Source organism: Bufo bufo, chromosome 10, assembly GCF_905171765.1.
Source record: "Bufo bufo chromosome 10, aBufBuf1.1, whole genome shotgun sequence".
Lineage (NCBI taxonomy): Eukaryota > Metazoa > Chordata > Amphibia > Anura > Bufonidae > Bufo > Bufo bufo.
This window is the reverse complement of record NC_053398.1, coordinates 18,300,085-18,318,119: the sequence shown is the minus strand read 5'-3', so window position 1 is coordinate 18,318,119 and position 18,035 is coordinate 18,300,085. Positions and strand designations below refer to the sequence as shown.

The following is an 18,035-nucleotide window of genomic DNA, read 5'->3' as shown; positions in this document are numbered from 1 at the left end:
CGGGTCAAGGGAGCCTCAGCCAGTCCGTGAGATGTGACCAACACAGAGAACGTGTTTGCTGGGCCGATCACAATCGTGTGCCTGAGCCTTTAGGGAGAATTCACACGAGGTGGATTTCCCTCTGACTTTACCAGTGGATTTGCTTGTGTAAAATTCCTAAACAAAGAAAACTGCCTCTTAAAGGCGTTGTTTGGGATATTAAAGGGGTTTACCAGGATTTTATCCTCAGAATAGGCCATCAACATCTGATCAGCGAGGATCCTACACCCCTAATCACCACCAAACAACTATTTGACTAACTTCCGTTCCAGAAGCGCACAGCTCCATCCATTGTGTGTAATGGATGGAGCTGCTAGCTGCGGTGCTGCTCCCATTGAAGTGAATGTGAGCAGCCCTGCAGTTACCAGCTCTGACCTCTGCACGATGAAGGGCGCTGTCGGTCTGGTGCCGGGTTTACTCTAAAACAACTGACCGGTGGTATTGTGGGGTGTCGGACCCCAGCAGTCAGAGGATAGACCATTGCTTGTAAAGTCCTGGAAAACCCTTTTAAGAAGCACCAAATCTTAAATGCAGTTTTCTTATAAATATTTCCTTCTCTATTACCAGCATGCACCAATCTTCCCCGTGCTGGCGATAATGTAGGAGCTCGCCATGTGCCGTTTTCCATCACTATGAAACAGAATGTCTTCTGACTTGTGATGATTTGATTTCATCTTCATATATTCCTAATGCGATCAGTTGGCTTCCCGCAGGCAGACATATTAATTCAGCTTTTTACGACAGAGATCATCTGACGGCTCTTTAAATAACGATGAAGACCTGTCGAAAGTCATGGAGCTTCAGGACGTCATTGAGAAACAGTCGAAGGAGCAGAGTCAGATGAAGGAGCGCCTGGCCATCCTGTCTAACCGGGTTACTGAGCTGGAGGAAGATTTGGACACGGCGAGGAAAGATCTCATTAAATCGGAGGAGATGAACACAAAGCTGCAACGTGACACACGAGAGGTGAGAAGAGAGGTGCACAGAGCGGTACAGGCACAGGATAGGAAGACATTAAGGGGGGGATTTATTAACACTGATGCAAGGCAGACGTTGCCCAATAGTGTCTAATCCGCTTCCAGATATTTTAGTCTTTTAGAGGCAGAATAGGTCCGTATTTTCACATCGGTGAGGGTCAGACCTCACCCATCAACTGTTCAAAGGGGAGACAGCACTCGCACTATAGGTCATCAATTTCAAGAAACCGGAACTGATGACCTATCCTGTCTTTTTATTGGGGGTCCTACGCCTGAAAGCCTAATCAGCTGTTTGAAAAGGCACCGTTGCTCGCATTAGCGCCACGGCCTCCTCTCAGCTTACCAGTCATAGCGCCGTACAATGTATAGCGGCTGGGCTTAGTATTGCAGCTTTGCCTCATTCACTTCAATGGTGCTGAGCTGCACCTGGGCCACGCCACCGATGAATGTGACGTCACTCGGCCTAGGAAAAGCAGAGAGAAGACCATAGTGCTGGTGCTTTCTCAAACTGCTGATTGGCGGGGTTCCCGGGTGTCAGACCCCCATCGATCAGATACTGGTGACCTATCCAGAGGATAGGTCATCACTTGAAAAAGCCCTTTTAAATGAAGGATATGATTTGTTCCAGATATAAGATCTTGCTGACAGTATGTGACGGGAAGAGTATTCCGCATAGTCAGGATAAAAGTGGTTTATTGCATGAAGTAGATCAAAGTAGTGTTTGGTGTGTGCTGACTGCTTTCCTATCGCTGCTTCCTGCCCAGGCCATGGCCCAAAAGGACGATATGGAGGAGAGGATTACAACTCTCGAGAAACGCTACCTCGCTGCACAGCGTGAAGCCACATCCGTGCACGACCTCAATGATAAACTTGAAAACGAAATCGCTAATAAGGAATCGGTACTCCGCCAGGTACACCTATACGGAGACGTGAAGAATGGAGCATTGTCATGTAGCCACCTTCCAGCTTACTGATTTGTGATCTTATCACCAGAGTGAAGAAAAGAACCGCCAGATTCAGGAACGTCTCGAGCTGGCAGAGCAGAAGCTTCAGCAGACGATACGGAAAGCGGAGACCCTGCCTGAGGTGGAGGCTGAACTGGCGCAGAGAGTCGCTGCCCTCTCCAAGGTGAACGTGATAATATGCCTGTGGTGATGCCACTTACCTGTAGTCTGTTCTTATTGTCACCTAGGCTTTACGTAATCGGTCTGCGTCCTCCTGCTGTATAATTATAAAAGAGAATACGCCTCTGGGCCAAGGCATCTTTTAATTCCGGATTACATATAGACACCTGATTTCTGTGCAGGCCTATCGCTTTGACCAGACAGCATGTTATAGAGCTGGAGGAGCTGAGCAGTTCTATGTATAGTTGTGTTGTACCTTGGGGGCTTTATTAAAAACCCTGCTCGCTGTGGGTTGGAGTCCAGTGGGTGGTCTCTCTCAATGACTGAGAGTCCGATTGTCTGCAGACAGCATGTTAAAGGGGGGGCTGTCCCACAAATGATCACTGAAACCCCCATCAGTCGCTAGAACAGACATCCAGAGCTCCGGTTTGGGCAGTGAGGAGATCTCAGGGTCTATGGGACTGGCAGTATTTCCTTGATCCCCGTAGACCCAGAATGGAGAAGCAGAGGCCCATGCTCAACCATCATTCCATTCCACGAACAAGGGGCTCTGAATCACTGTTCTTCAGCGGAATTGCAGACGGAAAATCTGCATCGTTTCCATTAGCAGCAAAGAGGTTGAGATTTAGGAAAGGAAATCTGCAATCTGAAATGTCGTCCTCACGTCTAGTGTCCTAACATCCTTCTCCCAGTATGTGCGTGTGTGTGTTTGTCACTTTTCTTGTCCTCTGACTCTGTAGCCTGAGCTTTTGCCTCCGGGAAAGCCTGCGGCTAAGGAAGCTAAGGTGTTTGGACTTGCGCCTGTGCCTAGGAAGGTAGACTTTGCTCACAGTTTTCTGCCATGCTTGTTCCATTGCTTTCTCTGATGAAGGGCAGTGAACGGATCCCATGCACCCATCAGCGGCTATGCCTAACAATCCATTCCATGGCTGGGATGTGTCCGCCATACTGAGTGAGCCTTTGCACTGCATTCATTCAGCACCTGCTAAACACTGTGCATGTTGTGCTTCCACTAACACGACTGATTCAGTATGGAAACTTCTGTGATAAACCAGCAGTACACTTGTAAGGGCAGGAGGCCATCGTCATCGTCTTGTAAGATCTGCCTTGACTTTTTTTTATACATGTGCCTGCATATAGAGGATGGCTCCACTTAAGAAAGCCTTTAATCCGACACCCAGTCGTCCAGAACATGGTGTGGAAATACTGTGGAAGACAGTAATGGCAGCAGATTTATATTCTATATTAGCTTGTGGTCCTGGAAGTTATTAACCCTTTAATTTAAGGGGTTGCCCACTCCTGCCTGTGGATAGGCCATCAATATCTGATCAGTGCAGGATGGGACTGGTTACTGCCGCACTGCTCCCATTGAAATGAATGGGAGCAGGACTGAAGTAACCAGCTCTGTCCACTGCTCGGTGGAAGGTGCTGCGTAGATTTGGCGCTGCAACTGCTGCAGAACAGCTGATTGGTGGGGGACACTGAGTATTGGACATCTGCCGATAAGATATCGATGGACTGTCCTTGGTATAGACCATAAATATCGGTTCGGTGAAGGTCCTGACGATCAATTCATTAATGGGGTCATGGTAAAGCTCCATACATGTTGTAGCGCCTGTGTCTGGTATTACAGCGAGTTTAATGGGACTGAGCTGAAAAAAAAAGATGAAGGGTATGTGGCACTCGCTGGATTGCTGCGGTCCTTGTAATGGGCTGATTGGCAGGGATTCTGAGAATTGGACCCCCTACGATTTTATCTATTATACTTACAGTATATAGCGCTGACATATTCCGCAGCGCTTTACAGACATTATCATTATTCCCTGTCCCCAATGGAGCTCACAATCTAAGTTCCTTATCAGTATGTCTTTGGAGTATGGGGGAAGAAACCCACGCAAACACGGGGAGAACATATAAATGCGTTGAAGATGTGTCCTTGGTCGCACTGTAAAAGCACCAGTACTAACCATTGTGCTGCCCGCTTGATAGTTTTCTAGTCCTGGAGAACTTCTGGAAATTTTAGCTACTTTTCTAAGACCCTCTGGTATTCTAGAACGCTACCAGTCCGTGTGACGTCAGGCCAAAGAAGTGTCAACACGTTGCCTGACTCATTGTGGATTATGGCAAATTCAAAAACGAGCGAAACATTCTAGAAGTCAAATCGACTCCGTCCAAATCCTTCTGAAGGAAAGATTTGGAACAAGTAGTGGTCCTCTTCTCTATGACCGACACACGACTGCAGATGTTTCCAGACCGTGTTCCGCAGCACAAGCCGATGCATGATTCCCTACCGTCTGATTGGACGTGACTAAAATCTTTTTGAGAACATTTTGTTAGAATTGGCTCCCGTATTTGGCAGGGGCCATAGGGATGTACAGTAGTTGTGACCGTAAGGACGCTCTAAGCGCGAAGTTTGAGCCTCCATTGCGTTCATTATTTCTACTTCTGGCAATGACCCCCACTGATCACAAAATCAGGGGTCCCCGAGTCCCCTGTGTGAATGAAGGGCTAGTGCTCATCTGAGACCACCGCTGCAGTCGCTGCTCAGCACAGTGCTTGTCTCCACCAGTCCCATAGAAGTGAATGAAGTGGTGGTCATGGTTGTGCAATACCATTCTGTTCACACAGGGGGCTCCTTGTGGTCAGCGGTCACCCCTCCAGAAAGTATAGGTGATAAATGTTTCCTATGGAGAAACACTATTTAAGAAGGATTTTTGATATTGGCTATAAAGTGTAAAATCCAGCATCTTTGTATGTCTTGTTATGATTTCCTCTTTTTGTTTTTTATGTACTATATATATTTTTTTTTTGCTCTGCTAGTCTGCTTGTTGACAGTTTCCTTGTGTAACAGCACATTATATACACTGCATAGAGTAAAAATGTCTTCCTATGTGGGACTTGCTGTGGGCTCCCTGTTCCTCAGTGTTAAAGAAGTATTCCCATCTTATAAAGTGATGCTGGGATACAACATCTCTCTAAGATCGGTGGGGACTCCCGTGATCTGACAACGAAAGGGCCACATTGATGATGTATCTGCTGCAGCGGGAGCCAAGGCTGAAGCCTTTGTGATGATGAGCAATACTCCCCACCGCCGAGCTTTTGTGGATTGATGGCTTTCTCCCAATGCACGTTAGAGATAGGGAGCAAGCTGTCAATCAGCAGGAAGACGGCAGGGTTAGCTCACCGCCTCCCGCTGCTGGGATTTTTATGGAAAAAAAACAGTAAAGTATACGCTGCTGGATTCAGGGTCTCTCGCCCCACTACCCTGATGATAAATTCCTTTAAATAGGACCTGTCCGCTCTCCTGACATGCCAGTTTTAATAGCTTCATGCATTCCCCATGTAATAGCAATTTTGGAGCCTCTATTCTTACGGCTCTATGTTGTGTCATTCCTTTATTATTTCTACTAGAAGTTATGAATGGTTTGCTAGCAGTCTGCAGTAAGGGTACAGAGGGAGGTAACCAGTTGGGGGTGTGTCCCTGAACAGACTCAATCTATCCAATCAGTGCTGCCATTTTCAGACCGTGCAGGTACAGGCCCCCAACTGGTTACCTCCCTCTGTACCCTTACTGCAGACTGCTAGCAATTCATTCATAAACTTCTAGTAGAAATAATAAAGGAATGGCACATCATAGAGCCATAAAAAATAGATGCTTATTGCACTATTAAAGCAGTTTTTTCATGCATGTTTATCATGGTGCCCCGGCCGCCTGATGTGCAGGGAACTACAACTCGGGTCCATTTAACTAAATAGAGCCGGATGCTGATTGCCCAGAAGCATCGCTATGTAGTGAAAACTTAGAGGGAGACGCAGAGCTTAATTAGCCCTGCAGCCCCTTCATTCTCAGGATCAGTTTAGGGCCCCCCACCGATCATAAACTGGTGCCGTCACTATGTAAGAAGGGAATACCCCTGTAAATGGACCTGTGAATGGCTGCGCTTATTCATTTCATCAATGAAGAGCCGTCCGTATGTTGTGCATTATGTCATCTGCACCTACTTCACGTGGAGGGTCGGAATGATCGGTCACTGCCACGACGCACAGTCGCTGTTTGCTTCTATTCACATTGCAGATTCTCGCCTGTATCTGTGCATTTATGTGGCTGTGCCGGAGATAACCGGGGTGTGACTAGATCAGATATGACATTCTGTATCTTCCTGTCTTTGTCACAATAGGCCGAGGAGAGACATGGCAATATTGAAGAGCGGTTACGTCAGATGGAATCTCAGCTGGAAGAGAAGAACCAGGAGCTCCAGCGGGTAAGACGCGGTTATTACACATCACTTTTTAGATTAGATAGCAACCATATTATACGGTTATGATGCATCTAAAATAAAAAAATAAAAAAAATAATAATAATTAAGCAGTATTACAAGTAGGGTGTTCATTTAAAGGGCATCTGTCAGCAGATTTGTACCTATGATACTGGCTGACCTGTTACATGTGCGCTTGGCAGCTGAAGGCGTCTGTGTTGGTCCCATGTTCCTATGTGCCTGCATTGCTGAGAAAAATGATGTTTTAATATATGCAAATGAGCCTCTAGGAGCAACGGGGGCGTTACCATTACACCTAGAGGCTCTGCTCTCTCTCTGCAACTGCCGCGCCCTCTGCTCTTTGACAGGACCAGGTATGATAATGTGTTCACTGCCTGGCCGTGTCAATAAAGTGCAGAGGGCGTGGCGGTTGCAGAGAAGGCGGAGCTTCTAGGTGTAAAGACGACGCCCCCGTTGCTCCTACAGGTTCATTTGCATATGTTAAAACTTCAATTTTCTCAGCAATGCCACAGGTTAATCCGCTTGATAGGTGCAAATCTGCTGACAGCAGATTTGCACCTATCAAGCTGATTGACCTGTTGCATTGCTGAGAAAATTGAAGTTTTAATATATGCAAATGAGCCTGTAGGAGCAACTGCGGCGTTGTCTTTACACCTAGAAGCTCCGCTTTCTCTGCAACCGCCACGCACTTTTAAAAATTGCTGACCGTTTTGTGTTTACAGCTCCTATGCAAACCTGAGACACCGGCTACAAACAAACCTTGCATGACCTAATCCTGCATCCAAGTGTTATCCTTTTCCATCCATCCCCTGCTTAATGCCATCATACACTCAGTGGGTAAATAGGAAGTAGCAGAAAGGAGGATGACTGCAGGGTCAGACTACACACAGGTTATTTGTAGTCTGTAACCATGGAAACGTCTAGGTCTGCATAGGAGTGAAATACACACAAGAGGAGGATATTTTTAATCAAGATTATTTGCAAAGCGGCTTCCTCTTTTATTTAAAGCCCCGAATTTGGCCTTGCATGTGAAGTATTTCAATAGTTTATTTAGTTGTTTCCTAGTGTTTTTGGCCTGAGAAATACGGAGTCCTCTGACAGCTGGTGCAGGGTCCGTACGGGTTGTCCGTTTTTTCACGTGTTTTTTCCCTTGTAATTCTACATTATTATGCAATGCAACTGCATACCATGGCAGATGTATCTGCTCTTCATATTTTCTTATAACTTAAAATTATATATATTTGTGTTTTTTTTTGTTTCTGCCCTTTTAATTGTATAAATACATTTTTTTCAGATCATTTCTTTGTCATATCATATTTTTTTTTTCTTACTTTTTTTTCCTGTTTGTTGCTGTTTGTTTTTCAATTTTTTTTCTGCACTTTGTATAATTGCATAAATTAAAAAAAAATGCACTTTTTTCCCCCGATCATTTCCTTTTGTGATATTACGGTTTTCTTTTTCTTGTTTTTCCTCCTTTTTTTAAAATTTTTTTTTGTTTCCCCTCCCCTTTTTTAATCTCTTTCATTTTTGACTTGATATCCAGCTCTTGCTTAAACATATGGTACACTTAATCTCCAAAGGTCGTCCACAAACCTCTGCCATTCTCCATTCCAAGCGAACGGTTAAATCCGACACTGCTGACATTCATTAGCACCACGGCTAAGATTAGCGGTCTAAGTATATTCATGCCTAATTTAAGCAGCTTGTAAAGAGGACAGTCTCGTTCGGACGACAGTCTTGCGTAACCCGTCGATGTGCTCTGTTTTAGTCTTGCTCCTTAATCTCCCCCGATTATTAGGCCCGGCAGAGAGAGAAGATGAATGAAGAACATAATAAGCGCCTGTCCGAGACCGTGGACAAACTTCTCTCCGAGTCCAATGAACGGTTACAGCTCCACCTGAAGGAGAGGATGGCGTCCCTGGAGGACAAGGTAACGCCTGTTTACCGGAGGGGATTATACTAATATGGAGGAGGACAGTATCTATGACAGGTCAGATATGGTAGAGATTCCTCTCTCCTGGAATATAGAGGAAAGAAACTAATATTGGTGGTAGGGAGCTAAAACCTGATATCTGTGGCGAACTTAAAGCTACAAATCCCACTACCCTAATAGGGGTCTAACAAGCTAATGTGCATAAGGAGATGTTTTTTGGGGTCTTAACGCTGCTTTTCTCCTGTGGGGGAATCAGGTGTCACTGCAGGTTTTGACAATTGTTTGGCAAGGTACAATAATATATCTAGGTGACCCTGCAGAGCTGCTATTTTGACAGACATGCTTCCCCACCACCCCCTCACCCAGCAGCTTCACAGTGTAAAGCCCACACAAACAGCTTCTCATATCTCAGCTTCCTGGAGTCCTGCCACTGTGACTTAGGCCTGTATTATATCTTCTTTTAAGCAGATCCGTCCGGGAACAGCCTGCCGGATTCGTCACAGCCACGCACTGTCGGAATTCCGTCCGACCCCATTTACTAAAATAGGGACCGGCGGAGATTCGGACGCAACCAGGCAAATATGCTGTGGATCGGCCAGACAAATACTGCTGCGCCTATCGGTTTTTGTCCAGCCACTCATGGACTTATTTGCCAGGTTGCGGCTAGATCTCCTCCGTTCCCCCCCAGTAACGGATCTGAGAGGCTGTTCCTAGTTGCGAGGCCCGATTCACATGACCGCATTATTGTTCTGCATCTGATCCATGTTTTTTGCGGATCGGATGCTGACCCATTAATTTCAACGGGGCCACAAAAGGTGCAGACAGCACACAGTGTGCTGTCCGCATCCGTATGTCCATTCCTCAGCCCCGCAAAAAAATAATAAAACATGTCCTATTGTTCGTTTTGCAGACAAGAATGGGCATTGAGATGTACTGATACGGTCATGTGAATGGGGGGCCTAAATGGGACATAATCCCGGAGGCTGTGACTGCCGTTAGGCTCTTTCTTACATGGCAGCACATTGGAGCTCCTCTTGCAGTTCAGAGCTCACGGTTTTCTTTGATGAGTGCTGTAGTTAGAGTGCAAGCTCCTGTTAAGCGCAACCCTCGCTCCTTTTGTTTGCCATTACATTTTTTTTAGTATTCTAGTATTTTTACCTTTTACAGACTTTTTTTCCAGAGCTGCCAGCATGTGCGTTTATGTAAGGTATCTACAGGGCAGATGTCCGCAGCGTCTGCAGGATAGACAGACCGACATTACTAAAGTGTGTACAGAGGTGTTCTATATGACCGAACTGGCAAGAACGTGTTAATAACATTGAGTTCTTCTGTACATCTTTACCGTTTCAGAATGCTCTCATCAGAGATGTCGAGTCTGCCAAGAAGCTGATTGAGGAAATCCAGCACGAGAAGGTTGGTTTTAGAGCCATTGCTGGAGTACACTGCATGGCGTTCCACAAGTCTATAGGAACAACTATTTTGCTCAGGTTGTTGTGTGTTGTATAAGGTTTAAAGGGGTCGTCCTGTAATGGGAACCCCTGTCAATGTGCCTTATTAGGCATATGGATGTCTTGGATGAGGAACCTCGCTCTGCGTCCCCCTCTGTGTGCAAGGATGGAGAGCTGCTCTGATGGCAACTTCCATTCTGTAAGCCTTGTGCCACCCTTATCTGAATGGCCACCATGTATTCCTAAATGGTCGGCTGGCCGTTGCTTCCATAGCAAAATCATCTCTTTGCCAGGGATGCCAGTAGTGAGTCCTGGGGCTATCAGCTGATCCCCGCAGTGCCCACATTTTCAGAGGCATTGTCTATTTTATGGTGGCGTTTAAGGGGGTTGTCTGAGATATCCTAAAATGAGCCCCTTAAAGGGAACCTGTCGCCTCCAAAAACCATCCCAAGCCGTCAGCAGTACCGCATCGGCCTTCAGGAAGAAAATTATCATCGGAAACAGGTTGCTGGTTACTGTCAGGTACTGCTGGTGGCTTGGGATGGTTTTTGGAGGTGACAGGTTACCTTTAAAGGGGTTTTCCACTTTTGTTATATTGATTACCTATTCTTAGGATAGGTCTTCAATATCAGATCAGCTATATGAAGACAACACGGCGCTCATACGAGTGATGCGCTCTCCTCACTGTCTACCTGCTCGCTGTCGATATTGCAGCGACGAGCAGGTGTAATTACAACTCTGCTGCCCCCCATTCGCTTTAATCTGATGAACAGCTGTAATTAAAGTCCACCGCCACTACAGTGTACTGTAGACGGCATGCAGGTAAAGATTGACGAGAATGCAACTGTCACAGAATTGTTGTGGCCTCTTCAAACAGCTGAACTGAGGGGATGCTGAGAGTCGGACCCCCCAATCTAATATTGATGGCCTGTCTTGAGTGTAGGTCACCCATTTTAGAATTGGACAACCTCTTTACACATCCCCCTAAGAATATTGCCCTTAGAATCCGCAAACGCCTAAGAATTTAATGTGCTTTCTATTTACATTCTGTATAGTTTCCATGCTGTCCGTACTTTGGGTCATCACCGTGTCCTGTTTACGTGACGGGCCCGACATGTCATACATGGACGTGTGACTGCACAGCCAACCGATGGCAACAGCGATAACAGTGTGTGCACCACAATGCCCTGCAGTCACCTGTCAATGTACGACACTTTACTTGTCCTCTATCCACTCTGTCCAGAAATCTCTGCTTGTACAGAGTAAGCAAAGCAATCTGTTCGCTGTAAATAAAAATCAGCTTGTAGTTAACGTTGGTTTTGTTTCTCTTTATTAGGAGCAACTACTGATCGAAATAGAAAACCTCCGATCCGAAAATGAGCAGGTCAGGATACGGGCAGCGTCGCTGCACCACAGGTATGGAGAGACGCCCCCAATTATTTCCATGCTGTAAGGAAATGTTTTAAACTTTTTATCTTTCGCGCTTTACCACATTGGATCGGCGGGAGGCGCTGCACATTCACATGTGGAAGGGACGAGAAACATTTGGCAAGAGTTTGTCTTGTCATATGGCAACTAAGAAGCTTCAGTGTCGGAGTCCTTAAAGGAATTGTTTGCTTTTCGCAACTTTATTTTTAATTTTTATTAGAGGTAACTCTGAACATAAGCTGATCATGTGATGTCCCGCTACTAAGATCCCCAATGATCCAGTGTAATCTCTGTGGTAAGTGTACTTTCACACTTGTGTCGTTGGATTCCGGCAGGCAGTTCCGTCGCCAGAACTGCCTGCTGGATCCGGCAATCTGTGTGCAAATGGATAACATTTGTAGACGGATCTGGATGCGGATCCGTCTCACAAATGCATTGCAATACTGGATCCGTCTCTCTGGTTGTCATCTGGAAAAACGGATCCGGAATTTTATCTTTTTCTTTTTCAAATGTTTTTCCGGAACACTTGGTGCCGGATCCGGCATTAATGCATTTTTTAATGGAAAATAATGCCGGATACGGCTTTCCGGCAAGTGTTCCGGAATTTTGGACGGAGAAAATACTGCAGCATGCTGCGGTATTTTCTCCGTCCAAAAACCGTACAGTGACTGAACTGAAGACATCTGATGCATCCTGAACGGATTGCTCTCCATTCAGAATGCATTAGGATAAAACTGATCAGTTTTTTTCCGGTATTGAGCCCCTAAGACGGAACTCAATACCGGAAAAGTTTAACGCAAGTGTGAAAGTACCTTAACCTAGTTGCACATGTTCACTTCCCCTGCAGCGCCTCCATTGAATGAATGAAGTATTACATGGTGCTTTCCAGTGACACGATCTATATATCCTTTCTTTTAGCCGGCCTCACCTGGGCAGCGTTCCTGACTTCAGATATGCTCTTGCCCCGTCTTCATTGTCTGATGGGCATCCCGAGTCTTACAGTTCTTCTCTGGTCCTACGGCGACCGCAGAAAGGACGGCTAGCTGCTCTGCGGGATGAGCCCTCTAAGGTTGGCTTTTCTTTTGCATGCCACATACCCAGTAGAGATCACTTCCTGCATGACATGAAGCGTGACAGTACATTATCATAAAATTGTGGGTGTAATTCTGATAGAATACACGGATATGTGGGGGCAACCTCAGAAAGAGGGTGGGCCGGGGAACTCTGTTTCAGAACATTGTCTATTCAGTATTTTCATTGACAAAGCTGTGAGTTTTGCTCTCCCCCTCCCCAAGGGAGTGACTGACAACCTCTGTCCATACCCATGAAGGAAATGTCAGTCACTGAATCAAATTATAGGAAAGTTTCTGCCGCTGAACTCAATGAACATAGAACATACCCTATTCTGGTCTGTTATGGGTACAAGAGTAGGGATATTTTCAGTGGGGGATGCACACAGACCGCATCCATATTTTGCGGATCTACAAGTTGTACAATGGATAAAGTCGTGTCAATGCACCCTTAAGATGCCGTGGCACTATGACACGCACCACATCCACTTAATCGATCATCAGGCCCAGCTACTATATGTCCATATAGTAGCGGCTATGCCTGTATTACCCCGGGTTCACACCTGAGCGTTCTGATTGTACGGGCGTTTACAATCGCGCATACAGAGACAGGCGAACACACATTGTCGCGCGTTCCCGAAAGTCTATGTACGGGAACGCGCGACAAACGCCCAAAAAAAAGCTCAAGTACTTGTTTGAGCGTCGGGCGTTTTACAGTGAGATCGTACGCGCTGTAAAACGCCCAGGTGAGAACCATTCCCATAGGGAAGCATTGGTTTCTCCATGTTGAGCGTTTTACAGCGCGTAGGAACGCGCTGTAGAACGCTCAGGTGTGAACTTGGGGTTACAGCTCAGACCATTCATGTGCTGCAGCCACTACAAAATGTGCAGAGCTGTGCCTGGTAAACAGTGGAGGGGACACGGCCAGAGTGCCGCAGACCCTTCATTCAGCTGATCAGTGGGGGTATCGGGAGTTAGATCCCAACCAGTAGTGATGGTCTTTCCTAAGGATAGATTATCAGTCTCAATGCCTCCGAAAAAAAAACATTACAGGGGTATTCCAGTTCGAACAAATTATCCCCCATCCCCTGTTAGATTGGTGGTTGATCCAATTACTGGGACCGATCCTGTGAATAGGCAGTCTGTCCCCCAGTCCAAATGGAGCTCCAGGTCTCCGGCAGTCCCATAGTGAATGAATGAAGCCGCAGCACACATGCTCAACCTGCCCCTCCATTTGGATGGGTCCAGAGCCCACGAATCATTTATCCCTTATCCGATGGATAGGTGACAACCTGTAACCGGAATACCTCTTTTAAACATATCCGAGTGTTATATGTGAGCTGGTGTGTGTGCGTGAGTGCAGTAGTCAAGCCTCTTCTGTGTCCACCCCACCGTCTGGTTGAATCTCGCACTTCCCATCACATGTCGTTACTGAATCTAAAAGCCCTGTTCTCTCTTTTTTTTTCTCTTTTCTTTCTTTTCTTCTCTGGATCTGCGTTTTCAGCACGTAAGTATCTCTCTCCGCCATGTGATTTGTGTGCATTGCAGTTTTCAGTCTTTCTCCTGCTTGGATTTTATCCAGAAGCAAAACTTCACCGCCTTTTAGTGAGTCGCTTGTTGTGTGCGTTCACAGGTACAGACTCTCAATGAGCAGGACTGGGAACGAGCCCAGCAGGCTAGCGTCCTGGCTAATGTCGCCCAGGCTTTCGAAAGCGACGTGGATATTTCCGACATGGAGGACGACAGGGACACCATTTTCAGCTCCGTAGACCTCCTTTCCCCGTGCGGCCAGGCAGACGCGCAGACCCTCGCCGTTATGTTGCAGGAACAGTTGGACGCTATCAATAATGAGATCAGGTAGGTTAGGAATTAAGTAGGAAATTGGGGGAACGCAGCAGATCTGCAGCCTGCTGTGTTTTGCGGCCTGCAAATTGTGGATCCGCAAAACACGGATGCCACCTGTGTGCGTTCCTCAATTTGTGGAACGGAACCGACGGCCCATTACAGAAATGCCTATTCTTGTCCATGGTTGAGGACAAGAATAGGACAAGCTCTATATTTTTTGCGTGGCCACGGAATGGAACAACAGATGCAGACAGCACCCGCGGAACCATTCATACGATTATGTGAATGAGACCTTAATAGATTGTGAACAGCTGCCTGATTGCTTCTACGAGTCAGCCTCCCTGGCCGCGCTGCCTTCCGGTCCCAACATGGTCACTGATGCCGGGTTGTGTGACCCAGTACGTCTATCAGCAGCCTCTGTTGAATAGCACTGCACACGACAAGGAAAAGTAGCGCATGCACAGTGCAGTTCAATGTAAGCTGCTGATGGGCGCATCACGTCACATGACCCTCCATCATCGGCTGTGTCGGGACTAGAGTACCGCATGGCCACGGAGGCAGACTGGTGGACACAGTTGAGCAGCTGTTTTGACATAAGTAGCACCTATGCACATCCTGAACTTTTACCTTTTTTTTTGTGTGTGTTTTTGGCTTTACTTGGGTCAGACTTTTTGCAGCAAACTTTTTATTTTCCCAAAGAAATGTCAGTTTAATGGAGTATCGTATGAAGACGCCCATGTGTGTAAAGTGCTGGGTGGCAGTTTCTCAATGTGCCAGGTGTCTCCCAAAGGCAAAGGGTTGAAGTAACTAGCCCGCCTGATATACCCCATGGCACTACATTTCCTGTGGACAGAGCCGATTGTTTTAGTAATACTTGAATTCTGGGTTTTATTTTTCCATATACAGGTTAATACAGGAGGAGAAGGAGAACACAGAGCAGAGAGCTGAGGAGATCGAGTCTCGGGTGGGCAGCGGGAGTCTAGACAACATTGGCCGCTTCAGGTCGATGACTTCTATTCCTCCCTCGTTCACTGGCATGTCCCTCGCAGGGTCGTCCCCACCTGGTAGTGGGCGATCGACCCCCAGAAGAATCCCGCACAGCCCTGCTCGTGAAGTGGACAGGCTAGGCGTCATGACTTTGGTAAGTTGTGGGAATGCTGGGTCTTATAGTCCACACAGTCCACCATGTGTCCCGATAATAGTTAGCCCTATGGAGGAGCAAGGTCGTGAGAAGACTACGGGGCCGCCCGTGATGGGAGGCAAACCTTCCCTGAACTGTTTTTTTTTGTTACTTGTCTTAGTGTCTACCTACCACTAGGGGGAGCTTCCTGTTTACACATTTATGCAGCTTCCATTGTGCTTACCACTAGCTGTATAAAAACAAATGCACTTAGCGCCCCCAGTGGTCAGAAATGGCACAAGAGGGGACAGATCAGTCAGTACAGAGTGGCCCATTGGGGCTTATTGCTATGAGCCCTATGGCTGCGTTGTATGCCCCTGCCCATTGAGTGGGCATGTATACCATAGGGTCAGTCATGGGGTGGCATCGATCTGCAGATTGTGGGTCGTATTGCGCCAGCCTTTTACCAGGCCGTTTCACTTTTATGGTCGTTGATCTGACCTTTGCTTTGAAATTCTTTCTGAATATGATTCCCTCATGATGTACATTGACCTTTTGTAGATAGAAAAGTGTTAGTATTCCGCAAGTTCACAACGTATCCTTTTCAGCTTCTAAAGAACTTTTGAAAATTTATCTGTCACATTGAATTTGGTGTCATATCTGCCAGAAGCAGAGAATAGAGCAGGAGAAGCTGAGCAGATTGATGTATAGTTCTGTGGGAAAAGATTCAGTAAGACCGGATGTAGCTCAGGATCAGTACAGGATAAGTAATGTATGTATGTACACAGTGACTCAACCAGCAGAATAGTGAGTGCCGCTCTGGAGTATAATATATGATGTAACTCAGGATCAGTACAGGATAAGTAATGTAATTTATGTATACAGTGACTCCACCAGCAGAATAGTGAGTGCAGCTCTGGAGTATAATACAGGATGTAACTCGGGATCAGTACAGGATAAGTAATGTATGTACACAGTGACTTCACCAGCAGAATAGTGAGTGCAGCTCTGGAGTATAATACAGGATGTAACTCAGGATCAGTACAGGATAAGTAATGTAATGTATGTACACAGTGACTGCACCAGCAGAATAGTGAGTGCAGCTCTGGAGTATAATACAGGATGTAACTCAGGATCAGTACAGGATAAGTAATGTAATGTATGTACACAGTCAATGCACCAGCAGAATAGTGAGTGCAGCTCTGGAGTATAATACAGGATGTAACTCAGGATCAGTACAGGATAAGTAATATAATGTATGTACACAGTGACTGCACCAGCAGAATAGTGAGTGCAGCTCTGGAGTATAATACAGGATGTAACTCAGGATCAGTACAGGATAAGTAATGTAATATATGTACACAGTGACTGCACCAGCAGAATAGTGAGTGCAGCTCTGGAGTATAATACAGGATGTAACTCAGGATCAGTACAGGATAAGTAATGTAATATATGTACACAGTGACTGCACCAGCAGAATAGTGAGTGCAGCTCTGGAGTATAATACAGGATGTAACTCAGGATCAGTACAGGAGAAGTAATGTAATATATGTACACAGTGACTGCACCAGCAGAATAGTGAGTGCAGCTCTGGAGTGTAATACAAGGATGTAACTCAGGATCAGTACAGGAAAACAATGTAATGTATGTACACAGTGACTCCACTAAATCTTTCATGTGTGATCTAAATATATGACTCTAAAACCTGCATGTGTGAACGCTGCTCTATGCTCATGGCACTTCAGCTTTGGGATATTGGGGTTTTCTGACTTGCTTTCCTTCTACTAACTCCTCTCTTTGCACATCTTTATTAGCCTAGCGATTTAAGGAAATATCGTAGAAAGGTAATGATACAATATTAATACCTTATACAACATGCTGTGCTTTTGCATGCCTGTGTTACTGGCAAAAAAATAATTTCATTTCACTCTGATTTTGTTCTGTTTCTGACTTTTTGTCTCTGAGAGTGTGAGGAGGACGTGAAGAATACAGCCTTTATCTATCGGGTGTGCCTTAGCTTCTCATTGTAGCCTTACCCCAGTACAAGGGAGTTATGTCTATGTGTCCTTCTAATTATAATTTAAAAAGTTACAATTGGGAGATTTAAGCCCCACTCCCTGGGATATCAACCCTAAACCATCCACTTTTTGGCTGGGGTTTTATAAGCCCCGCCCCTTTTGTGGCCTAGTTCCCCGGAATGTTCTAGCAAAATCCGCTCTGTTCACATATATGAAGATGACAGTATTTAAAGGGGTTGTGTCGCTTCAGCAGATGGCATTTATCATGTAGAGAATGTTAATACAAGGCACTTACTAATGTGTTGTGATTCTCCATATTGCCTGCCTTGCTGGCTTCATTCATTTTTCCATCACATTATGCCCTGCTCGTTTCCATGGTTACGACCACCCTGCAGTCCAGCAGTGGTGGTCGTGCTTGCACACTATAGGAAAAAATGCTGGCCTCTCTGGTGGCTGAGACCATGAGTACATAGGCTGGTGCCCTTTTTTTTTTAATAGTATGCAAGCACGGCCATGCTGATGGTTTCCTGGGTGGTCATAACCGCGGAAACGAGCGGGGTATAGTGTGATAGAAAAATGAATCCAGCCAGCAAAGGAAGCAATATGGACAATCACAATACGTTAGTAAGTGCCTTGTAATAGCATTTATTATGTAGAGAAAGTTATTTGCTGAAGTGAGACAACCCCGTTAATAGTCCATGATCTATCAGTTCTTCTTGCTGCTTGATTAAAAGATTTTCCGAGATTCTTGAACTG

The 18,035-nt window shown here is 45.9% G+C and overlaps 1 protein-coding gene across 8 annotated transcripts in view; it reads left to right on the top strand.

Annotated features, from left to right (window-relative positions):
* Positions 1-18,035, top strand: part of PPFIA1 (PTPRF interacting protein alpha 1) — a 69,750-nt gene that overhangs the window by 28,330 nt on the left and 23,385 nt on the right. For 5 of the 8 annotated variants that reach the window (XM_040409082.1, XM_040409079.1, XM_040409081.1 and 2 more), the window contains exons 7-17: positions 784-1,005; positions 1,781-1,927; positions 2,010-2,144; positions 6,319-6,402; positions 8,216-8,347; positions 9,701-9,763; positions 11,135-11,214; positions 12,145-12,295; positions 13,801-13,803; positions 13,930-14,153; positions 15,048-15,282. In XM_040409082.1, the coding sequence (XP_040265016.1) occupies positions 784-1,005; positions 1,781-1,927; positions 2,010-2,144; positions 6,319-6,402; positions 8,216-8,347; positions 9,701-9,763; positions 11,135-11,214; positions 12,145-12,295; positions 13,801-13,803; positions 13,930-14,153; positions 15,048-15,282 (1,476 nt within the window). The remainder of the gene's footprint in view (positions 1-783; positions 1,006-1,780; positions 1,928-2,009; positions 2,145-6,318; positions 6,403-8,215; positions 8,348-9,700; positions 9,764-11,134; positions 11,215-12,144; positions 12,296-13,800; positions 13,804-13,929; positions 14,154-15,047; positions 15,283-18,035) is intronic. The other 3 variants (XM_040409084.1, XM_040409080.1, XM_040409078.1) reach the window with 1 other exon arrangement.